This window comes from Oryx dammah, unplaced genomic scaffold (assembly GCF_014754425.2).
Source record: "Oryx dammah isolate SB20612 unplaced genomic scaffold, SCBI_Odam_1.1 HiC_scaffold_3, whole genome shotgun sequence".
In the NCBI taxonomy this organism is placed as follows: domain Eukaryota; kingdom Metazoa; phylum Chordata; class Mammalia; order Artiodactyla; family Bovidae; genus Oryx; species Oryx dammah.
Genome location: NW_024070187.1, coordinates 21,010,580 through 21,030,119, shown reverse-complemented (window position 1 = coordinate 21,030,119; position 19,540 = coordinate 21,010,580). Strand labels below are relative to the sequence as shown.

General features: G+C 37.1%; 1 protein-coding gene across 1 annotated transcript in view; it reads right to left on the bottom strand.

The window, feature by feature from the left end:
* TACR3 (tachykinin receptor 3) overlaps positions 1-19,540 on the bottom strand; it is a 68,737-nt gene that overhangs the window by 30,279 nt on the left and 18,918 nt on the right. The window contains exons 2-3 of the mRNA XM_040237745.1: positions 11,225-11,413; positions 9,114-9,264 (exon numbers count right to left, since the gene is read on the bottom strand). Coding sequence (XP_040093679.1) covers positions 9,114-9,264; positions 11,225-11,413 — 340 coding nt within the window. The remainder of the gene's footprint in view (positions 1-9,113; positions 9,265-11,224; positions 11,414-19,540) is intronic.

Here is a 19,540-nt window from a genome sequence, read left to right as displayed (position 1 = left end):
CTGCAGCATGCCAGGCTTCCTCGTCCTTCATTTCCTGGAGTTTGCTCAAATTCGTGTCCACTGAGTTGGCGATGCTATCCAACCATGTCAGCCTCTGCCACCTCCTTCTCCTTTTGCTTTCAGTCTTTCCCAGCATCAGGGTCTTCCAGTGAGTGGGCTCTTCACATCAGGTGGCCAAAGTATTGGAGATTCAGCTTCAGCATCAGTCCTTCCAATGAATATTCAGGGTTTTCCAGACTGATCCCTTCTATTTTGCCGTGACTTTCTCTAGCTTCAACATTTCTGCTTATCTGTCTTTGAAATAAAATATTTTCCATCTATTCCAGAATATTATCATAAGGTAAAATTTTAAAAATGTGTATATATTGCATTCTATAAAAATAGAATTGGCAAAAAAAGGAAAAAAAAATTGGAAAGAATTTTCTTCACAGATTCTGAGCTAGTTTTGGACTCCATGATTGCTCTCTTGCTTTGCCATCTAGAGCACATATATTTACTATGTGCATTTTACATGCATTCATATATACATATTTATAAAAGTAATGGATAGAGAACTACTATATGAAAACAACATGACATTGCACTATAAATTGATGCTCTACGTATTAATATTTCCTGTGATTTTCCTTCCTGTTTCTGTCCCACTAGTGTGCCTATGAAACACCTACCTAAGCATAGGTCAAAGCATGTATTTTTTTCTTTCCTCAAACTAGATAGGGCTAGAGGTAGGAGAAGAAGGATGTGGAGGAGTGGCTGAGACCGGAGAGAAAAAGTGTAAGAACTGAAGTCCAACAAAGTAGAAGAAGAGCAAATTTTATTTTTGAGTTGGGGGTGCTTCATGCTGAACTGACCTTAAGTGTTGATCTTCCCATTCCAATCTCTGCACAGTATCCTTGTAAACAACAGTATAATATGAGTGACTGGTTACTTCAGTCAGTTCAGTTTGGTCGCTCAGTCATGTCCGACTCTTTGCAACCCCATGAACAGCAGCATGCCAGGCCTCCCTGTCCATCACCAACTCCCAGAGTCCACCCAAACCCATGTCCATTGAGTTGGTGATGCCATCCAACCATCTGGTCCTCTGTTGTTCCCTTCTCCGCCTGCCATCAATCTTTCCCAGCATCAGGGTCTTTTCCAATGAGTCAGCTCTTCGCATCAGGTGGCCAAAGTATTGGAGTTTCAGCTTCAACATCAGTCCTTCCAATGAACACTCAGGACTGGTCTCCTTTAGGATGGACTGATTGGATTTCCTTGCAGTCCAAGGGACTCTCAAGAGTCTTCTCCAATACCACAGTTCAAAAGCATCAATTCTTCTGCGCTCACCTTTCTTTATAGTCCAATTCTCACATCTATACATGACCACTGGAAAAACCATAGCCTTGACTAGATAGACCTTTGTTTGCAAAGTGATGTCTCTGCTTTTGAATATGCTATCTAGGTTGGTCATAACTTTCCTTCCAAGGAGCAAGCATCTTTTAATTTCATGGCTGCAATCACCATCTGCAGTGATTTTGGAGCCCAGAAAAATAAAAGTCAGCCACTGTTTCCACTGTTTCCCCATCTATTTGCCATGAAGTGCTGGGACTGGATGCCATGACCTTACTTTTCTGAATGTTGAGCTTTAAGCCAACTTTTTCACTCTCCTCTTTCACTTTCATCAAGAGGCTTTTTAGTTCTTCTTCACTTTCTGCCATAAGAGTGGTGTCATCTGCATATTTGAAGTTATTGATATTTCTCCCGGCAATCTTGATTCCAGCTTGTGCTTCATCCAGCCCAGTGTTTCTCATGATGTACTCTGCATACAAGTTAAATAAGCAGGGCGACAATATACAGCCTTGACGTACTCCTTTTCCTATTTGGAACCAGTCTGTTGTTCCATATCCAGTTCTAACTGTTGCTTCCTGACCTGCATACAGGTTTCGCAAACTTATGTGGGGTCAAAGGTTTGAAGGAAAATTTTGCCTCCAACTAAAATCAACTACACAGAACCCATTAGAAAATTTTCTATAAGCTTTGCTCACTAATGTTTATGACCTGAAATATATCCTCTTTTATAGGATTTTACAAAGTTTAAATAAAATCACTTGTGCACAATGCCTGGTCCACATTATATGTTAAATAAATTTTGATCATCTCAACCATGGGTATGTATAGCTGGAAGAGAACTTGAAAGTGATCTGCTTCAATCTTCTCGTTTTACAAATATGACAATGAGCCCAGAGAAAAGTGATGACTCAAACAAAGTAAGTCTGAAATAAAATACCACATCTGGAATTCAACTGTCCAGAGTCCCAGTTCTTCCACAGTAGTATCTCTTATATATCTTTTGTTTTGTATCGTATCTATCACTCTCTTTCCTATTACGTCTCTCTCTCTCAGGCACACACAAGACATTGTGCTCATTTGGCTTTACAAACCTGAATTTTCTCCAGATATGAGAAACAATTACTTTTATATGTCTATTTATATTTGGCAGTGGTGATGTAATTATTGTAGAATGTTTTTACTTGCATCAAAACCATTAATATCATTATGTGTTAGCATGTTATATTAACTGAGGAGAATTTGTAAAGGGAGGTTGTGTATTCTTTTTATTCAGCGTATGTTAGAGGAGCTTTAAAGTGTTTAAAAAACTCATTTGAACTAAAAACAAAAAAAGTACTCAGTTAAGCTGATTTATAATTTTTAACAATCAAAACCAGGTTTTAGTGTATATTTTTGCAGGTAAGATAGGTGCCTCCTCACTTTGGTAATTGCATGAAGTTCCAGTGTACAGATAAACTGTTTATTAAGATGTAATTTTTGTTGATTGCTGGTACTGGAAATAAGTGTTAAGTTGACTGGTGGTATTGGAAGATAATTTTTTCTTAAAAACAACATTATGTATTTTGGTCCTTTTAACCTACAAGAGCTTTTAAACTCAGAATGTATCAATAAATAATATAATAATGTATTCAATTGTACTCCCGGTAATTAAACAACTAAAAAGCTAAGAAAATAATTACTTTATCTTATTTATCACCACCACCCAGCAAAGTACAGAAATGATCATTAAAATATAGAAATTATGATCACGTTCTCTAAATTAGACTTTCTGGGTTTATATCCTGACTCTGTCATTCAACAGACTAGGCAGTTACCCCAGCTAATGACTGTTTCTTCATCTGTCAACTGAAAATAACAATAATGCCTCCCTTATGTGGTTGTCAGAATTCAATTGGCTAAACTATTTAAAGCACCTAAATCAAGGGTCTGGGACATAACAAGCACAGTAAATGCTTGTTGCTTATATAGAGCTATCACAAGCATTGTACTTTATATTAGTGATAATAATTAGGTTTATTTTTGTCTCATAAATAGATGAAGATACATGCAGATTGGAAGTACATGTTTATGACATTAAGTACCAGACACATTAATACATACATTATCTTTGTTAGCCCTCATCAAAAAACTTTCAAGAAAAGGAACAATACTTTCATATGCTGTGAATGAGAAGATGGACAGGAGACTGGCTCAAGGTAGCTGTCAACTCTTTGCAGTTCAGTGTAATAGAAAGAATGCATTCCACAGGACTGAAAGGGCTTACTTATACTATTACCAGCTGTATGAATTTGGGTCCCATTCACCTTCCCAGACCTTCAGTTTCCTGATTTGTTAAAAATGGAAGAAAGTAATTTCCAGTATGCCTACCTCCTACGATCCACTGGATCATAGAAAAAGCAAGAGAGTCCCAGAAAAACATCTACTTCTGCTTTATTGATTATGCCAAAGCCTTTGACTGTGTGGATCACAACAAACTGTGGAAAGTTCTTCAAGATATGGGAATACCAGACCACCTTCCCTGCCTCTTGAGAAATCTTTATGCAGGTCAAGAAGCAATGGTTAGAACTGGACATGGAACAACAGACTGATTCCAAATTGGGAAAAGAGTATGTCAGGGCTGTATATTGTCACCCTGTTTATTTAACTTATATGCAGAGTACATCATGCGAAATGCCAGGCTGGATGAAGCATAAGCTGGAATCAAGATTGTCGGGAGAAATATCAATAACCTCAGATATGCCAATGACACCACCCTTATGGCAGAAAGTAAAAAGGAACTAAAAAGCCTCTTGATAAAAGTGAAAGAGGAGAGTGAAAAAGCTGGCTTAAAACTCAACATTCAAAAAACGACGATCATGGCATTTGGTCCCATTCATGGAAAATAGATGAGGAAACAATGGAAACAGTGACAGATTTTATTTTCTTGGGCTCCAAAATCACTGTAGATGGTGATTGCAGCTGTGAAATTAAAAGATGCTTGCTCCTTGGAGGAAAAGCCATGACCAATCTAGACAGCATATTAAAAAGCAGAGACATTTGCTGACATAGGTCCATCTAGTCAAAGCTATGGTTTTTTCAGTAGTCATGTATGGATGTGAGAGTTGGACCATAAAGAAAGCTGAGCACTGAAGAATTGATGCTTTTGAAGTGTGGTGTTGGAGAAGACCCTTGGGAGTCCCCTGGACTGCAAGGAGATCCAACCAGTCTATCCTAAAGGAAATCAGTCCTGAATATTCATTGGAAGGACTGATGCTAAAGCTGAAGCTCCACTACTTTGGCCACCTGATGTGAAGAAATGGCTCATTGGAAAAGACCCTGATGCTGGGAAATATTGAAGAAGGCGGGAAGAGAAGGGGGTGACAGAGGATGAGATGGTTGAATGGCATCACCGACTTAATGGACATAAGTTTGAGCAAGCTCCAGGAGTTGGTGATGAACAGGGAAGCCTGGTGTGCTGCAGTCCATGGGGTTACAAAGAGTCAGACATGACTGAGTGACTGAACTTATTTACTTACTTACTTAGGCCTACCTCTTGGTACTACGGTGAGATTAGTACAGTCTATGTATGAGAATGCACTTCATATAATATAAGTAATACTCAGACATAAAGTATCATTCTGAAACCTATTCCTTTGAGATAGCTCTCTGAAAGAGCTCAACTGTAAAAATTTTGTTTAGGATTCAAGTCCAAGGTCTGCCACTTATAATTTTGTGAATTTGGGGCTCAATTTCATTTTTCTGTAAACAAGAAAAATTCACATAGATAATGTGAGAATTAAATAATATTCATGTGAAAGTTATTTATAAACTGTGACTCATGTTAAAATGTAGGTCAATATTATGTTTAAATAGATAAATGACCAGTTTTATACCTCTTTACTTTTCTACCACATGATGCTTTCTGATCTTCATAATAAAGTGCTTTATATATTCAAAGTAAAGTGCCTATATAATAAAGTGCACATATATACAAAGTGCCTTAAGTAACAGGTACCATTTACTCAGAACAGTTCTATGTACCAGGAAATTTTTGAAGTGTCACTGGTATTATTTTCAAAGTATGCATATTGTTAGGCAGGACAAATGTAAAGGTTGAGTGGGGGTGGTTAATCCTCATTTTTTTGACAGCTTCACGTTAGTTCAACTTTTAGGCCTATTAGGTTCTATATAGCTTAGACATGGAATTTATTTCCACTGGCTGTTCATAGAATTTAATCTACAGGACCCAAAACTGAATACAGTTCCTGAAGACCTTAAGAAAAAGAGAAATGGCAGCAATGTTTCTTAGTAGTTGGAAAGATCTTTTCAGTATTCTGACTAAAATTTCTTAAACTTTTTTTTATTCTTATTCATGTGTCTGGGGAGCTCAATCAGTAACTGCTTTTTTTTTTTATTAATAGTACATTGACTCAGAGTTGTTTATAGAGTTGTTTTTTCCAAGCAGTCATGATGAATTTGCTCTCTTGTAACCAACACTCTCATTTCTCAAGTCCAATCTGTAGTATCAAAGATGTAATCTCTAGGAGACAACATATGATTGAATGGCCCATCCAGGGTAAAATTCATATCTTTCACCTAAACAGTCATACTGATATAAGAAAAGAGCATAATTACTAGAAATAACAGTATTCCAAACTATACTAAGTAAGTGAAGTGAAGTTGCTCAGTTGTGTTTGACTCTTTGCGACCCCATGGACCCTACCAGGCTTCCCCGTCCATGGGATTTTCCAGGCAAGAATACTGGAGTGGGTTACCATTAGACAATATTTAAATTTTAAATAAAAAAAATTAAGAGAAGAGCTATTTTTATTTTGAAATTTTAAATTTTGGGGCAAAATGAGTGTTACTTTCACAACACTAATAATGGTCATATCAGTAAGTGACTGTGAAAGAAACCTAAGGACAAGGTGATTTATTATGAGAAGCCCATGTCATAGATGTCATTTTATACTATTTCAGCCAAGATCACAACCTGAGAAACAGAAATATGGATTAGAACTTTCATATGTCTTAATTTTTGAAATATTCTAGAAGAGTCAATCTCTCAGTTTGAATTGATATTTATACTTTGAAATTGCAGAGTAATGCAGAAAAATGAAATACGTATGCCATATTCTCATCTGCTATAGAGGGGCAAATGCAAAAATATTCCTTCTTTCTTTTGTTCCCTCTGGGATTCAACTCAAAAATAAAAAGGAACACTCAGATTAAATTTTTATCTCTTCCTAGAAAAATATTACGTCAATATTAAGGAAAAGGAGCTATAATCTATAATTACTGAACTTATTTTAAGTTGTGTAGAATTGAATAGGGGAAAAGTGTTTTTAAAATGCTTAAACTAGTAGGAAAGAAATAAAAGACAAGAAAGTAAGCAGGAAGTACAAAGACAAGTGATTCTGAAATATGGTACGTAGAATATGGGGCTTCCCTGGTGGCTCAGTGGTAAAGAATTCTCCTGCCAATGCAGCAGATGCAGGAGACCTGGGTTCGATCCCTGGGTCAGGAGGATCCCTTGGAGAAGAAAATAGCAGCCCACTCCAGTACTCTTGCCTGGGAAATCCCATGGACAGAGGAGCCTGGTGGGCTACAGTCCCTGGGGTCGAAAAGAATCAGACAGGACTTAGCAACTGAACAACAACAGCAATGCAGACTATCACATCAGTTATTTAATGTGATTATGCCTAAAACATAGCTGTTTAGAAAATATGCCCCTGCAAAGAGTGTCTTGCAGCATGAACAAGATGTGAGAAAGTGAGGATCAAAATAAAGGAGAGGGAGAAACTGTTCACTTAAGATGATTATGTTACTGAAGTTCTGCTAGTTCTACGATTCTTTTTTTTTTTTTTTTTTAGTGTGATAAAGACATAGTTTGGTTGCTTGTGCACTTTATTTTTAAATTTTATTGAAGTATAGTTGCTTTACAAGTTTTGTTAATTTCTACTGTTACAACAAAGTGATTCAGTTATACATATATACATTCTTTTCCATTAGGTTTTATCACAGGCTATTGAATATAGTTCCCTGTCCTATACAGTAGGATCTTGTTGTTTATCCATTCTAAATGGAGTAGTTTGCATCTACTAACCCCAAACTTCCAGGCAATCCTCTCTCCCTCCCCCACTTTGCCTTGGGAACCACAATCTGTTCTCTATGTCTGTGAGTCCGTTTCTGTTTTGTGTGTGGTTGCGTGCATTCTATTCTAACTCACTTCAGTCATGTCCGACTCTATGCAACCCTGTGGACTGTAGCCCACCAGGCTCCTCTGTCCATAAGATTCTCCAGGCAGGAATACTGGAGTGGGTTGCCATGCCCTCCCTAGATAAGTTCATTCATATTTTAGATTCTACCCTTAAACGATGTCCTATGGTATTTGTCTTTCTCTCTCTGACTTACTTCACTTAGTATGATCATTTCTAGGTCCATCCATATTACTGTAGATGGCATTATTACTTTCTCTTTGTGACTTAGTAGTATTCCATTATACATATGTATCACATCCTATTTATCCATTTGTCTGTAAATGGAAAATTAAGTTGTCTCCATGTCTTGGCTATTGTAAATAGTGTTGGAGGGAACACTAGGGTGCATGTTTTTTTTGAATTATAGTTTTCTCTGATATATATGCTCAGCAGTGGCATTGTGTACTTCATTTTTAAGGTTTTTTTTTTTTTTTCCCAAAGAGAAATAAAATGAAATTATATATCCTATGGGCTGAAATAACTAAATTGATGTGAAAAAATATTTGCTTTCAAATACTCAACCTAACAATAAAATGCTAACCAAACATAAAGTCTTGCCTGTTTGTCAACAGAGAAAAAACCTATTAATGTTAAAATAGAATCTATTTTCTATACTAGGTTTTAAAAACCTGATTGATTGTTGTTAAGTGAGTGTCGGTAAGCAATAGTTCCACATGAATAAATGAATCATAAATGGAATAATAATAATTGACATAATCGGTGTGTCTCACTTATCCTTGGAAAAACCTCTGTGATTTGCACTAGGTACTCATGACTTGGAGAGAGAAAGATGGAATAGAGATTCTAAGATTCCTTTTAACTATGCAAATTTATTATAAAAAAATCTCACCCACTGAGTCACATAATAGTAGTCAGAAAAGGAAACAATGAAAAAATAATCCTATTAAAATGTCACTATGATAATTATTATAGGTTTTCTTGCTTAATGTGAATTGTTCAGAAATAATTTTTATCATGTCACCCAGTAAGTTGTACAACAGTATTAATGTAACTTCATCTGTTAATCAGATGGCTGTGTAGAAGCCAGATAAAGGATAGGGGTGGAATGTGAGGAGGTGTAGGGAAGAGAAAAATGGGATACATAAATGGATATTATAGATTTATAGCACATACTAAGAGAGATGCCTTTCCTGGGATAAATAGAACTTCTGAAAGATTATATAGTACATCAGAGGCATTTTGTTTAATAAAAGACTAAGATAACTAGAGCTGCAGAAATACAACCAACTGTGACTCCTACAGTGAAATTTCAGAAGTTTCTAGTGGTATAATTAAGAATATTCTGCAAAAGGTAATAGTTTTTCTGTAAGGAAATGACTACTCTTATCATAAACTGCTATTGTACATGACTAGTGGCTTATAGAAGATAAAAAGAAAGCAAAATTTAAAAAAAAAGAAAGAAGGGGGAAAAATAAAAGTAGCAGTAAAGCATCAAATTATATATTAAAATGCCATAACTAGATTTTTTTTCCCTTCTCTGATGCACCACTATTTATGCAAATGCTGGAAAGTTATATGGAACAGTACCTTTCTTTTAGCCTTTAGCTGCTCATGATACTTGTCACAGGTGTCCCCCGGGATCTCTCCTCCCCAGAGGGTGATTCCAACGATGGTGTATGTGATACCCATGACAAGCAATGGGAAACAGTACACCAGGATAATAACAATAATATGGTAACTGCAAGAAATAAGAAAAATACATGCTGAAGAGCATATTGGAGTAAAATAATGAGACTTTGAATTCATCCCATTTTAAGTCATAATTGAAAATGCCAACGATTAGCCCACATTTTCTCTTCTAAGTCCTCATTTCACAATTTCACCAAAACACCTAGCTACTGTCACCTGTACTGTGTACTGTGCTCAATCGCTTCAGCTGTGTCCAACTCTTTGCAGCCCTGTGGACTGTAGCCCACCAGGCTCCTCTGTCCATGGGATTCTCCAGGCAAGAACACTGGAGTGGGTTGTCATGCCCTCCTCCAGGGATCTTCCTGACCCAGGGTTTGAACTCACGACTTCTTCATGTCCCACACTGGAGGTGGATTCTTTACCACTGAGCCACCAAGGGAAGTCCCAGCTATTGTCATCTACAATCATCCACATACTACCAGTTTAAATTTGTCAATTTTTACTTCACATATGAAAACTATAGCATTCATACAGAGCTCGTTTAAACTGCACATTTCCCCTTGCCTAGAGGCTTCAAGATGAGTATTTTCCTTTGCTTGGTAATCACTAGGCTAACCTAATTAAACAGATAATCAGAGGAAAAGAGATGGCACAGAGTAAACTGATCAACTGATACATTTTCTTCTGTGTAAATCTTTTACATACATCTTGCAACATCAGTCATATTTGAAATAAATCACTCTTCATCTAAAGGAAAAAAATGTAACTAGATGTTCTGAGTCATATTAGAGTTTTATCAAACTCTTGGCACATTTTGATTGTATCATTAAATTTGGTAAATAACATATGGAGGTATTAGTCATGTCAAAGTCATTATACTATAAATTAAACTAAATTTTGGGATTTCATAGCTTTCAATAAAAATTATAAAAATATTACTATGGTGGACTAAGATAGGAGCCAATAATATAACAGCCAAATTAGAATTTGTATAAACTTTTGAGTGACTTCCACTGACTTAGAAAGGCTTTAAAGTAATTAAAGATTTTGGTATACTAATCTCAATATCTGTGTTTATTTGGTAAAGCTGTCTTCCTGATAGCTTATTAAGTGTTAAAGTCAGTGGTGAATTGATTCAGTCAACAAATAATTTAATTTTATTATTATGAATAATTTTGTTTTGCTATCATACAATTAAGATATATTAGTATTACATAATGGAAAGAATGCAGTCCTCAGTTTAATAACTGCTGCCTGCTTTTCCTTTAATAAACACTCTTCAATCTTTTTCTTTAAAAATCTGGACTCTGAGTAGAGCAGAGTTTGATAAAATATCTACTTTAAAAGATTATCATTGTATTTGCATTATTTGTTAGTTTTTAAAGGAAAAAAACAGATCACTAAATAAGAATTTTATTTGAAATAAAATTTAAATGGTCAGAATAAAAAACAAAATGGAAACAATTGTTTTGCTAATTTGCTTTTTTTAAGGTGTGTCCAAAATATGAAATACCAAAATCTAACATGTAGCATTCCTATCTCCTTTCTGACCTAAGTGTTTAAGTTTTTAATGCTAAAACAAAGGAACACAACCAGGAACATACCAAGACTCCCTTTCCTTTCAGCCAGGCTTCTTACAAGAGCAATCCACACTTTGGGTTTCAGTTCCACCCTTCTCACTCATTCCTTAATGCAGAACAACCTGGTTTTCCTTTGCGCTTTCATCTCCAGTTATCTTATCATCTTCTCTGGAAATTCTCCAGAGGTACCCCATATTTTCATCATATTTTTCCAATTAGAAATCACTTTAACTTATACAAACTAATTGATCATATCATACAGTATTATATACAGATAGTATAGTATTTTTATGTGTCTTTTTTCCGAAGTAATGTTTGAGCCCTTAAAGGAACTGTTTATGCCTTATCTGCTTAACTGTTGCTCCCAACCTATAGTTCCTTAAGTGCTCAGTGCATTTAGTTGAAGATTATAATAGATAATTAACTTACGTGAAATGTTGCTTGGGGCCTTCTGGCCATTGCACGTAGCAAAGAGTACGGCCCGGCATGACTTTGGTTTTGGAATAAAGACACTGAGGGAATGCAAGTAGAAATGCTAGAACCCAAATGCCTCCAATGACAATCTTGGTTGCGGTGGCAGACAGTCTGGGCTTCAAGGGGTCAATGATGGCCATATACCTGTATGAAAACAAACAAAACCATTTTGTTGGGTCTCTTGTTAGCAGAGTTTAAAGTGATTTCAGAGGACTTTCAAGGGCCATGGTTGTCTCTTTTCTAGTAAACAAATTAATAAAAATTTCACTTGCATAGAGACAAACTAGAGTAATTATGGCATAGTCTTATCAATCAGGCAGATCAAGGTTCAAATCCTATCCTGTCACTTATTTAACTTTTTGAACTTCAACTTTATTATTTTTAAAATAGAAATAAGAACACCCCCTCTTAGTGGTGAAGTCAAGATCAATAGAAATAATACAAGTGAAAGGTATCAATTATTTGGTGCTGTGCCTAGCACATTATCAGAACTCTGCTGAACGGAATCGGAAAGGTATGCATTAAGTGCTTAAAAATATGAGTTCTGTACCCTAAGAAATGCATTTTTCTTGTGTATGTTTAACTTTATAAAAAGAAAGTTCTAGAGAACTAATATAGATAATGTCTACATGATTGACAAAGATGAGGAATCCCTAGGAAAGATATTGTCAACATATCCATTGAAAAGCATCCAGAGATATGGTTCAGGATTTAGATAAGGATGAATAAACCAAGTTTGACTAAGATTATGCTGTTACCTCCAAAACAGTTCATACTATATCATATAAATCTACATAGTGTCTATGTAACTATATATAACATAATTGTTATAGGAAAATATATTTAAGGCTCTAAGAAACATCAGTTCAGTTCAGTTCAGTTCAGTCGCTCAGTTGTGTCTGACTCTTTGCGACCCCATGAATTGCAGCACACCAGGCCACCTTGTTCATCACCAACTCCCGGAGTTCACTCAGACTCATGTCCATCGAGTCCGTGATGCCATCCAGCCATCTCATCCTCTGTCGTCCCCTTCTCCTCCTGCCCCCAATCCCTCCCAGCATCAGAGTCTTTTCCAATGAGTCAACTCTTCACACGAGGTGGCCAAAGTACTGGAGTTTCAGCTTTAGCATCATTCCTTCCAAAGAAATCCCAGGGCTGATCTCCTTCAGAATGGACTGGTTGGATCTCCTTGGAATCCAAGGGACTCTCAAGAGTCTTCTCCAACACCACAGTTCAAAAGCATCAATTCTTTGGTGCTCAGCTTTCTTCACAGTCCAACTCTCACATCCATACATGACTACTGAAAAAACCATAGCCTTGACTAGATGGACCTATTATTATTGCACATATTATTTTTAGAGTGCAACATTTTGGGAAATTAGAAACTGTTTGAATATGGTAACAAAAGCCAAGCTTTATTCACTTGGTAAAATAGTAACACTATGTCTGGGAGAATCAAATTCTAGTTTTAAATTGGATAATATGGCTCATTGCCAACTTACGGCCAATAGTCAGAGTAGAAAATAATGTATGCTAAATTAATTGTATCTTGGCATTTCTCTCAATAAAGCATATTATCTAATCATACTACTTTTACTGTTTACCATTTTGTGTTTTTCAAAGGTAACAGTTTTATCAAAGACTGAATATTACTTAAACCAAAAACATTTACTTTTATGAATAAGTATTTCAACATAAGAGTAATTCATTAATTTGCTTATTGCTCTTTGCTTTTGCAACTATTAGGTAGAACTAGATCTTCAGTGATATATAGGTACTTATATACTATTCATAATATTAGCTTCAGTTGTAATTTACTTAAAGGAAATATTCTTAATTTATTATATATGACAGCTAATGTGTCTGATTCTTTTTGACCCTATGGACTGTAGCCCAGCAGGCTCCTCTTTCCATGGGATTCTCCAGGCAGGAATACTGGAGTGGGTTGCCATTTCCTTCTCCAATGACAGCTACTAGGCAAAAGTGAATGTTAGATATGACAAAAGTAGCGGTAAAACAGTACCTTGGTTTAAGCAAATACATAGCCTAAAAAAGAAAATAAAATGCATACGTTTAAATCTGAAAACTATTTAAAATTCACCTCTCATGCTTATGTTGGTAAAAATTAATTCTAGCAATGTGTATTGATTGCTAAGCATAACCAGGCAACTTATCACACACACACACACACAGAGACACACTGTATATATATGTATATACATATACATATTTAACAGCCAGAAAAGTTCAATAAATCAAATAATACTATCTCTATTTTACAGAAAAGAAGACTTGAGGCTTAAAGTTTAAGTACATTGTTTAAAAATGTCCAAGATGGTAAGAATTGGAATTCTAAGCCAGTTCTGCCAATCCTTGAAGTCTTTATAGGTACAGATTATAGCTTTGAGTATAACTATTCATATAAGGAATTATGGGAGGGAAAGAGAAATATGTAAGGTAGATGTCTTCCAAAGAATCAGAAGTCACATTTTGTCTGTAAATTCAAACATTTCTGTGTAACATTAAAGACAAATGTCAAATATATAAAGGCAATAATTTTGGTTGGTTATTTCTGTTCCCCCCTGCCATGGACTGTAGCTCACCATGCCATTTCTCTCATTATATTGAAGTGTTGCGTTATGGTGTTTACAGAGTCAGACACAGAACTTATCAATAAATGTTTTACTGAACTGAATATTCCTAAATCCTATCATAATCTTTGCTTTTTTTGCTTGTACTGGAAATTTATGAATCCAGTTTGAATGTTTAGACAGTTGCTATTTTGAAACTAAAATAAGAAGTTGAGTGACATGAGTAGGTTTAAAATCCTGTACAGCCACTTCAGCATGGACAATTCAAAATAAACTGCAAAGTTTTCAGTGATCTTTTAAAAACAATCTATTAGTTTAGTGTTAGAGAAATTATTTCCTACAGGTAGAATACTGTTTCACTTAAACTGTATGGAAGCAAGCAATCAATTTATGTTCTCACTAACATTTAAGTAAAAGTAGAAAATTTGAAACTTCAAGCTGACATTTTTGTCATTTTTGGTTTGATCTATTATTCATTCATTCAACCAAATATTTATTGGATGCCTGCTGTAACATTCCAGACACTGTAGTAATACAACAGTGAGAAAAAATGACCTTTGCAGAACTCACAGTTGAGTGAAGTAGGTAGATACTAATCAAATAATCTCATTATTAAGTTTAAAATTACAAATATAAGTGTTACAAAGGCAATGTTTATGGCTGTTTTACTGCATTTATTGGAAAAAGGATTTAGATGATCAATCAGTTCTCCCTAAGAAAAGAGTTCTGGGTTGAAACCTGAAAAGGTGACTAGGCAAGGTAGCAGAAGGGTGAGGGTTGTAAAGAAGATTTCTGAGAGAACAAACAACACGTGGAAAATTCCTGTGCAAATGGTGGGGTTTTCAGTTCAGTTCAGTTTTGCTCAGTCATGTCCTACTCTTTGTGACTCCATGGACCACAGCACGCCAGGCCTCCCTGTCCATCACCAACTCCCAGAGTTTACCCAAATTCATGTACATTGAGTTGGTGATGGCATCCAACCATCTCATCCTCTGTCGTCCCCTTCTCTTCCTGCCCCCAATCCCTCCCAGCATCAGGGTCTTTTCCAATGAGTCAGCTCTTCGCATGAGGTGGCCAGAATACTGGAGTTTCAGCTTTAGCATCATTCCTTCCAAAGAAATCCCAGGGCTGATCTCCTTCAGAATGGACTCGTTGGATCTCCTTGTAGTCCAAGGGACTCTCAAGAGTCTTCTCCAACATCACAGTTCAAGAGCATCAATTCTTCGGTGCTCGGCTTTCTTTCTTTTCTTTTTCAGCTCTCACATTCATACATGACTACTGGAAAAACCATAGCCTTGACTAGATGGACCTTTGTTGGCAAAGTAATGTCTCTTCTTTTTAATATGCTGTCTAGGTTGGTCATAACTTTCCTCCCAAGGAGTAAGCATCTTGTAATTTCATGGCTGCAGTCACCATCTGCAGTGATTTTATGGGTTGAATTATATCCCTCTAATGAAAGTGGAGAGTGAAAAAGCTTAAACTCAATGTTCAGAAAACGAAGATCATAGCATCCGGTCCCACCACTTCATGGGAAATAGATGGGGAAACAGTGGAAACAGTGTCAGACTTTATTTTTTGGGGCTCCAAAATCACTGCAGATGGTGACTGCAGCCATGAAATTAAAAGACGCTTACTCATTGGAAGAAAAGTTATGACCAACCTAGATAGCATATTGAAAAGCAGAGACATTACTTTGCCGACTAAGGTCTGTCTAGTCAAGGCTATGGTTTTTCCAGTAGTCACGTATGGATGTGAGAGTTGGACTGTGAAGAAGGCTGAGTGCCAAGAATTGATGCTTTTGAACTGTGATGTTGGAGAAGACTCTTGAGAGTCTCTTGGGCTGCAAGGAGATCCAACCAGTCCATTCGGAAGGAGATCAGCCCTGGGATTTCTTTGGAAGGAATGATGCTAAAGCTGAAACTCCAGTACTTTGGCCACCTCATAAGAAGAGTTGACTCACTGGAAAAAACTTTGATGCTGGGAGGGATTAGGGGCAGGAGGAGAAGGGGACGACAGAGGATGAGATGGCTGGATGGCATCACGGACTCGATGGACGTGAGTCTGAGTGAACTCTGGGAGTTGGTGATGGACAGGGAGGCCTGGCGTGTTGCGACTCATGGGGTCGCAAAGAGTCGGACACGACTGAGCAACTGAACTGAACTGATCTGAATAAAAGATACATTCAAGTCCTAATACCCAGTATCATAGGAGGTGACCTTGTGAGGAAATAGTTTTATATAGGTAATCAAATTAAAATAAGGTCATCAGGATGGGCCCTAATTCAATATAAGGCATAAAGGAGAATTCTGGAAACAGAAAAACAAAGAATGCCACATGAAGATGGAGGATTGAGTGACGTGTGTACAAGCCAAGGAATGCCAAAGACACCAGCAATCCACCAGAAGCTAGGAAGGGCAGGCAGAATTTCCTCATAGGCTTCAGAGGAGCATGACCCTTGCCAACCCCTTGATTTCAGACTTCTAGCTTCCAAAAATGTGAGAAATAAATTTCTGTTAAGTCACCCAGTTTGTTCTGGTTTGTTACAATTTGATAGGTAAGGGTGGGAGAACCATGTGCACTTGAGGACCTGAAGGCTAAAGTAATTGAAATGCTGAAAGTGAAGGGGGAAAGTGATTTGAGATGAAGTTGTAGTGTAGGTCATGGAATTTTGTCCTCTCGAAAGTAATTGAAGTGATTCAATCAGGAAGGGAGAGTAATCAGATTTTAGCCTGGAGAATGGATTGAAAGAGGGAAAGAATGGAAGCAGGGAAGTAAGTTACCTCATTACTGTTTTTGTTTGGGTGAGAGATGATTGCTGCTTGGGACAGAGAATCACCACTGGAGACTGAATTACATTAATGACTGAGGAAGACGAAGAAATGTTGAAATATTGCAGAAAGGGAGAGCCAGTTGGCCAAAGAAATAGGTGGAAGTGCCAGGTACTGCTGAAGAAATTGGTGATTGAAACTGGTGATTAGAAATTCACTGCGGCATCGATATTTCCTATTCTGCAACTCTCTCTAGGAATAATAATTCGTTCAACAGTAACATGAAGAAAATGGATCCTTAGGGTCTGCAAATAAAGACCCTTTGGACCTTGAGGAGAAATGATCAAATCCAGGATATAATTTTACTCAAATGATTGTCAGTACTTTATTATTCCTTTAAATAAATATATATCTTTGATATGATCACATTCGACTTTTCTAGGTGTTTGTTTGAGCTCACTACCATTCTTCCCTCACCAAACAGATTCTCAGATATATTAGAGCCCCCTTAGTATGACTTGTTTCCCAAAAAATAGCTATGATTGGATTCTTCACTCTTCTGCTTAGCATATCACCTAAGGAAGTTTTAAAGTCACTTTTTAAAAAAGATATTTTTCTGATGTGGATGATTTTTAAAGTATTTATTGAATTTGTTACAATATTGCTTCTGTTTTATGCTTTGGGTTTTTTTGGCTTCAAGGCATGTGGGAACTTAGCTCCTTGACCAGGGATTGAACCCCCTGTGTTGGAAGGCAACGTTTTAATCATTGGACCACTAGGGAAGTCCCTATATCCATCAGAAGCTCACATTTAATGCCATCTTTTCTTAGTTTTCCTTTTCACTGCAATACTAGATCACTTTCCTTTATCATTTACTTCTTTTTCTGATATGATTCAAGGGGTCCTTTTCATCAGAAAGTTGTCTTTTGCAAAACAGAATTCTTTGACATAACTGCTTATACTCAGTAAGTAAGCTTTTCCATTTTGTGATTGTTATTGGTATATGGTATAATTCTTCCTTTCATTAGCCTTTTTATAAGCTCTGTTTCTGGATCTTTATATGCTTATACACACTTAAAATTTTGGATATAAAGACATTGCAGCCTTCAAATGTTTGCTTGCTTATATTAAATATTATCTACCTGAAATAATACAGATTTTACTATTTTCCACTTTGCTTCTGGCCAGAGTAGACACTGTTTTAGTATGCAAATTCAGGACCTCTAATCTGAAGTGAAGAGATGAAGCCTTAGGAAGAAGTACTTGGTAAGAAATATGTGTACAGCTGGAGACTTAGCCAATTTGTAGCAAAACTGAAAGGCAAGAGTGGTACATATATCTCAGAAGTTATCTTCTTCCTGCCATGCCCTCCAGGGGCCTACATTATGTAAAGCCAAGAAGAGGCCAGAAAACAAGGGACGCTATTGATATAGTCAGTCTATAGAAGTAGTCAGCCTGGTAGGCAGGGTCAGAAAAAAGAGTGGAATAGACACTGAGTAGATCTGAATTGACAAATGGAAATTATCCAGCTCAGATATAATTTCAGGTTTTTTCACATGCTGGTTTCCTTGCTGAAGTGATTTTCTCTTGCTCATACATTATTCTAAAGTTCTACGGCTGGAAAACTTCTATCTATCCTTTAATTTCCACTCAGATTACAGAATGACACTGTAGATTCTCTTCCTCTCTCTATCCAGAGTTTGTTTTTATGTCTTCAGTGCTGCAACAGAATTATGCTCATACTTTGATTTTAGCTCATTGGAGATGTGATTTATTCTTCAGTGTTCTCTAGCACCTAACAAATTATCCATAGTAGTCAGCTTGACTGTTGAATAGTGACTGCAAATAGTTGTTGAATATTTGGACAGATAGATAAGTGAATGCTGCTACTACTGCTAAGTCACTTCAGTCGTGTCCGACTCTGAGCGACCCTATAGATGGCAGCCCACCAGGCTCCCCCGTCCCTGAGATTGTCCAAGCAAGAACACTGGAGTGGGTTGCCATTTCCTTCTCCAATGCATGAAAGTGAAAAGTGAAAGTGAAGTCGCTCCGTCGTGTCCGACTCAGCGACCCCATGAACTGAAGCTACCAGGCTCCTCTATCCATGGGATTCCCCAGGCAAGAGTACTGGAGTGGGGTGCCACTCCCTTCTCTGAGATAAGTGAATAATTGTTTATAAATGAAAACTTCAGAGGGTACACAATTTTAAAAAGGAAGAAAGAAGAAAACAAGGGAGGAGAAGACAAACTAAAAATGATTCAGGAATATTAACAAATGGTTGAGACTGAGCTAATCTGTTGTGACAATCTGGATGTACTGGACACGTCATTCGAGCAGCTAACACTGGTGAGTCCAGGGTTTTCTATTATAAAATAAAAGGGGACTACCACAGGTGTCAGGCTGAATTTGCCACAGGAAATGACAGGAAGGAGGCTGCAGAGAACAGCCTAGTGGCTTATAAAGCTGCTAGTGATACTGGAGAAGGCAATGGCACCCCACTCCAGTATTCTTGCCTGGAAAATCCCATGGACAGGAAGGCTGCAGTCCATGGGGTTATTGAGGGTCAGACACGACTGAGCGACTTCACTTTCAGTTTCATGCATTGGAGAAGGAAATGGCAACCCACTCCAGTACTCTTGTCTGGAGAATCCCAGGGATGGGGGAGCCTGGTGGGCTGCCATTTATGGGGTCACACAGAGTCAGACATGACTGAGGTGACTTAGCAGCAGCAGTGATATTGCAATGACAGAATGTCCCTCAAAACATCCCATTTGCTTAAGTCTTGCTCTCAATTTTTCTGTATTCTACTATGAAATTCTTAATTCCCCTGACTGTGCCTGCAGGTTGGCAAAAGCAGCTTTTGATGATGCAATTGCAGAACTGGACATGCTGAGTGAAGAAAGCTATAAAAA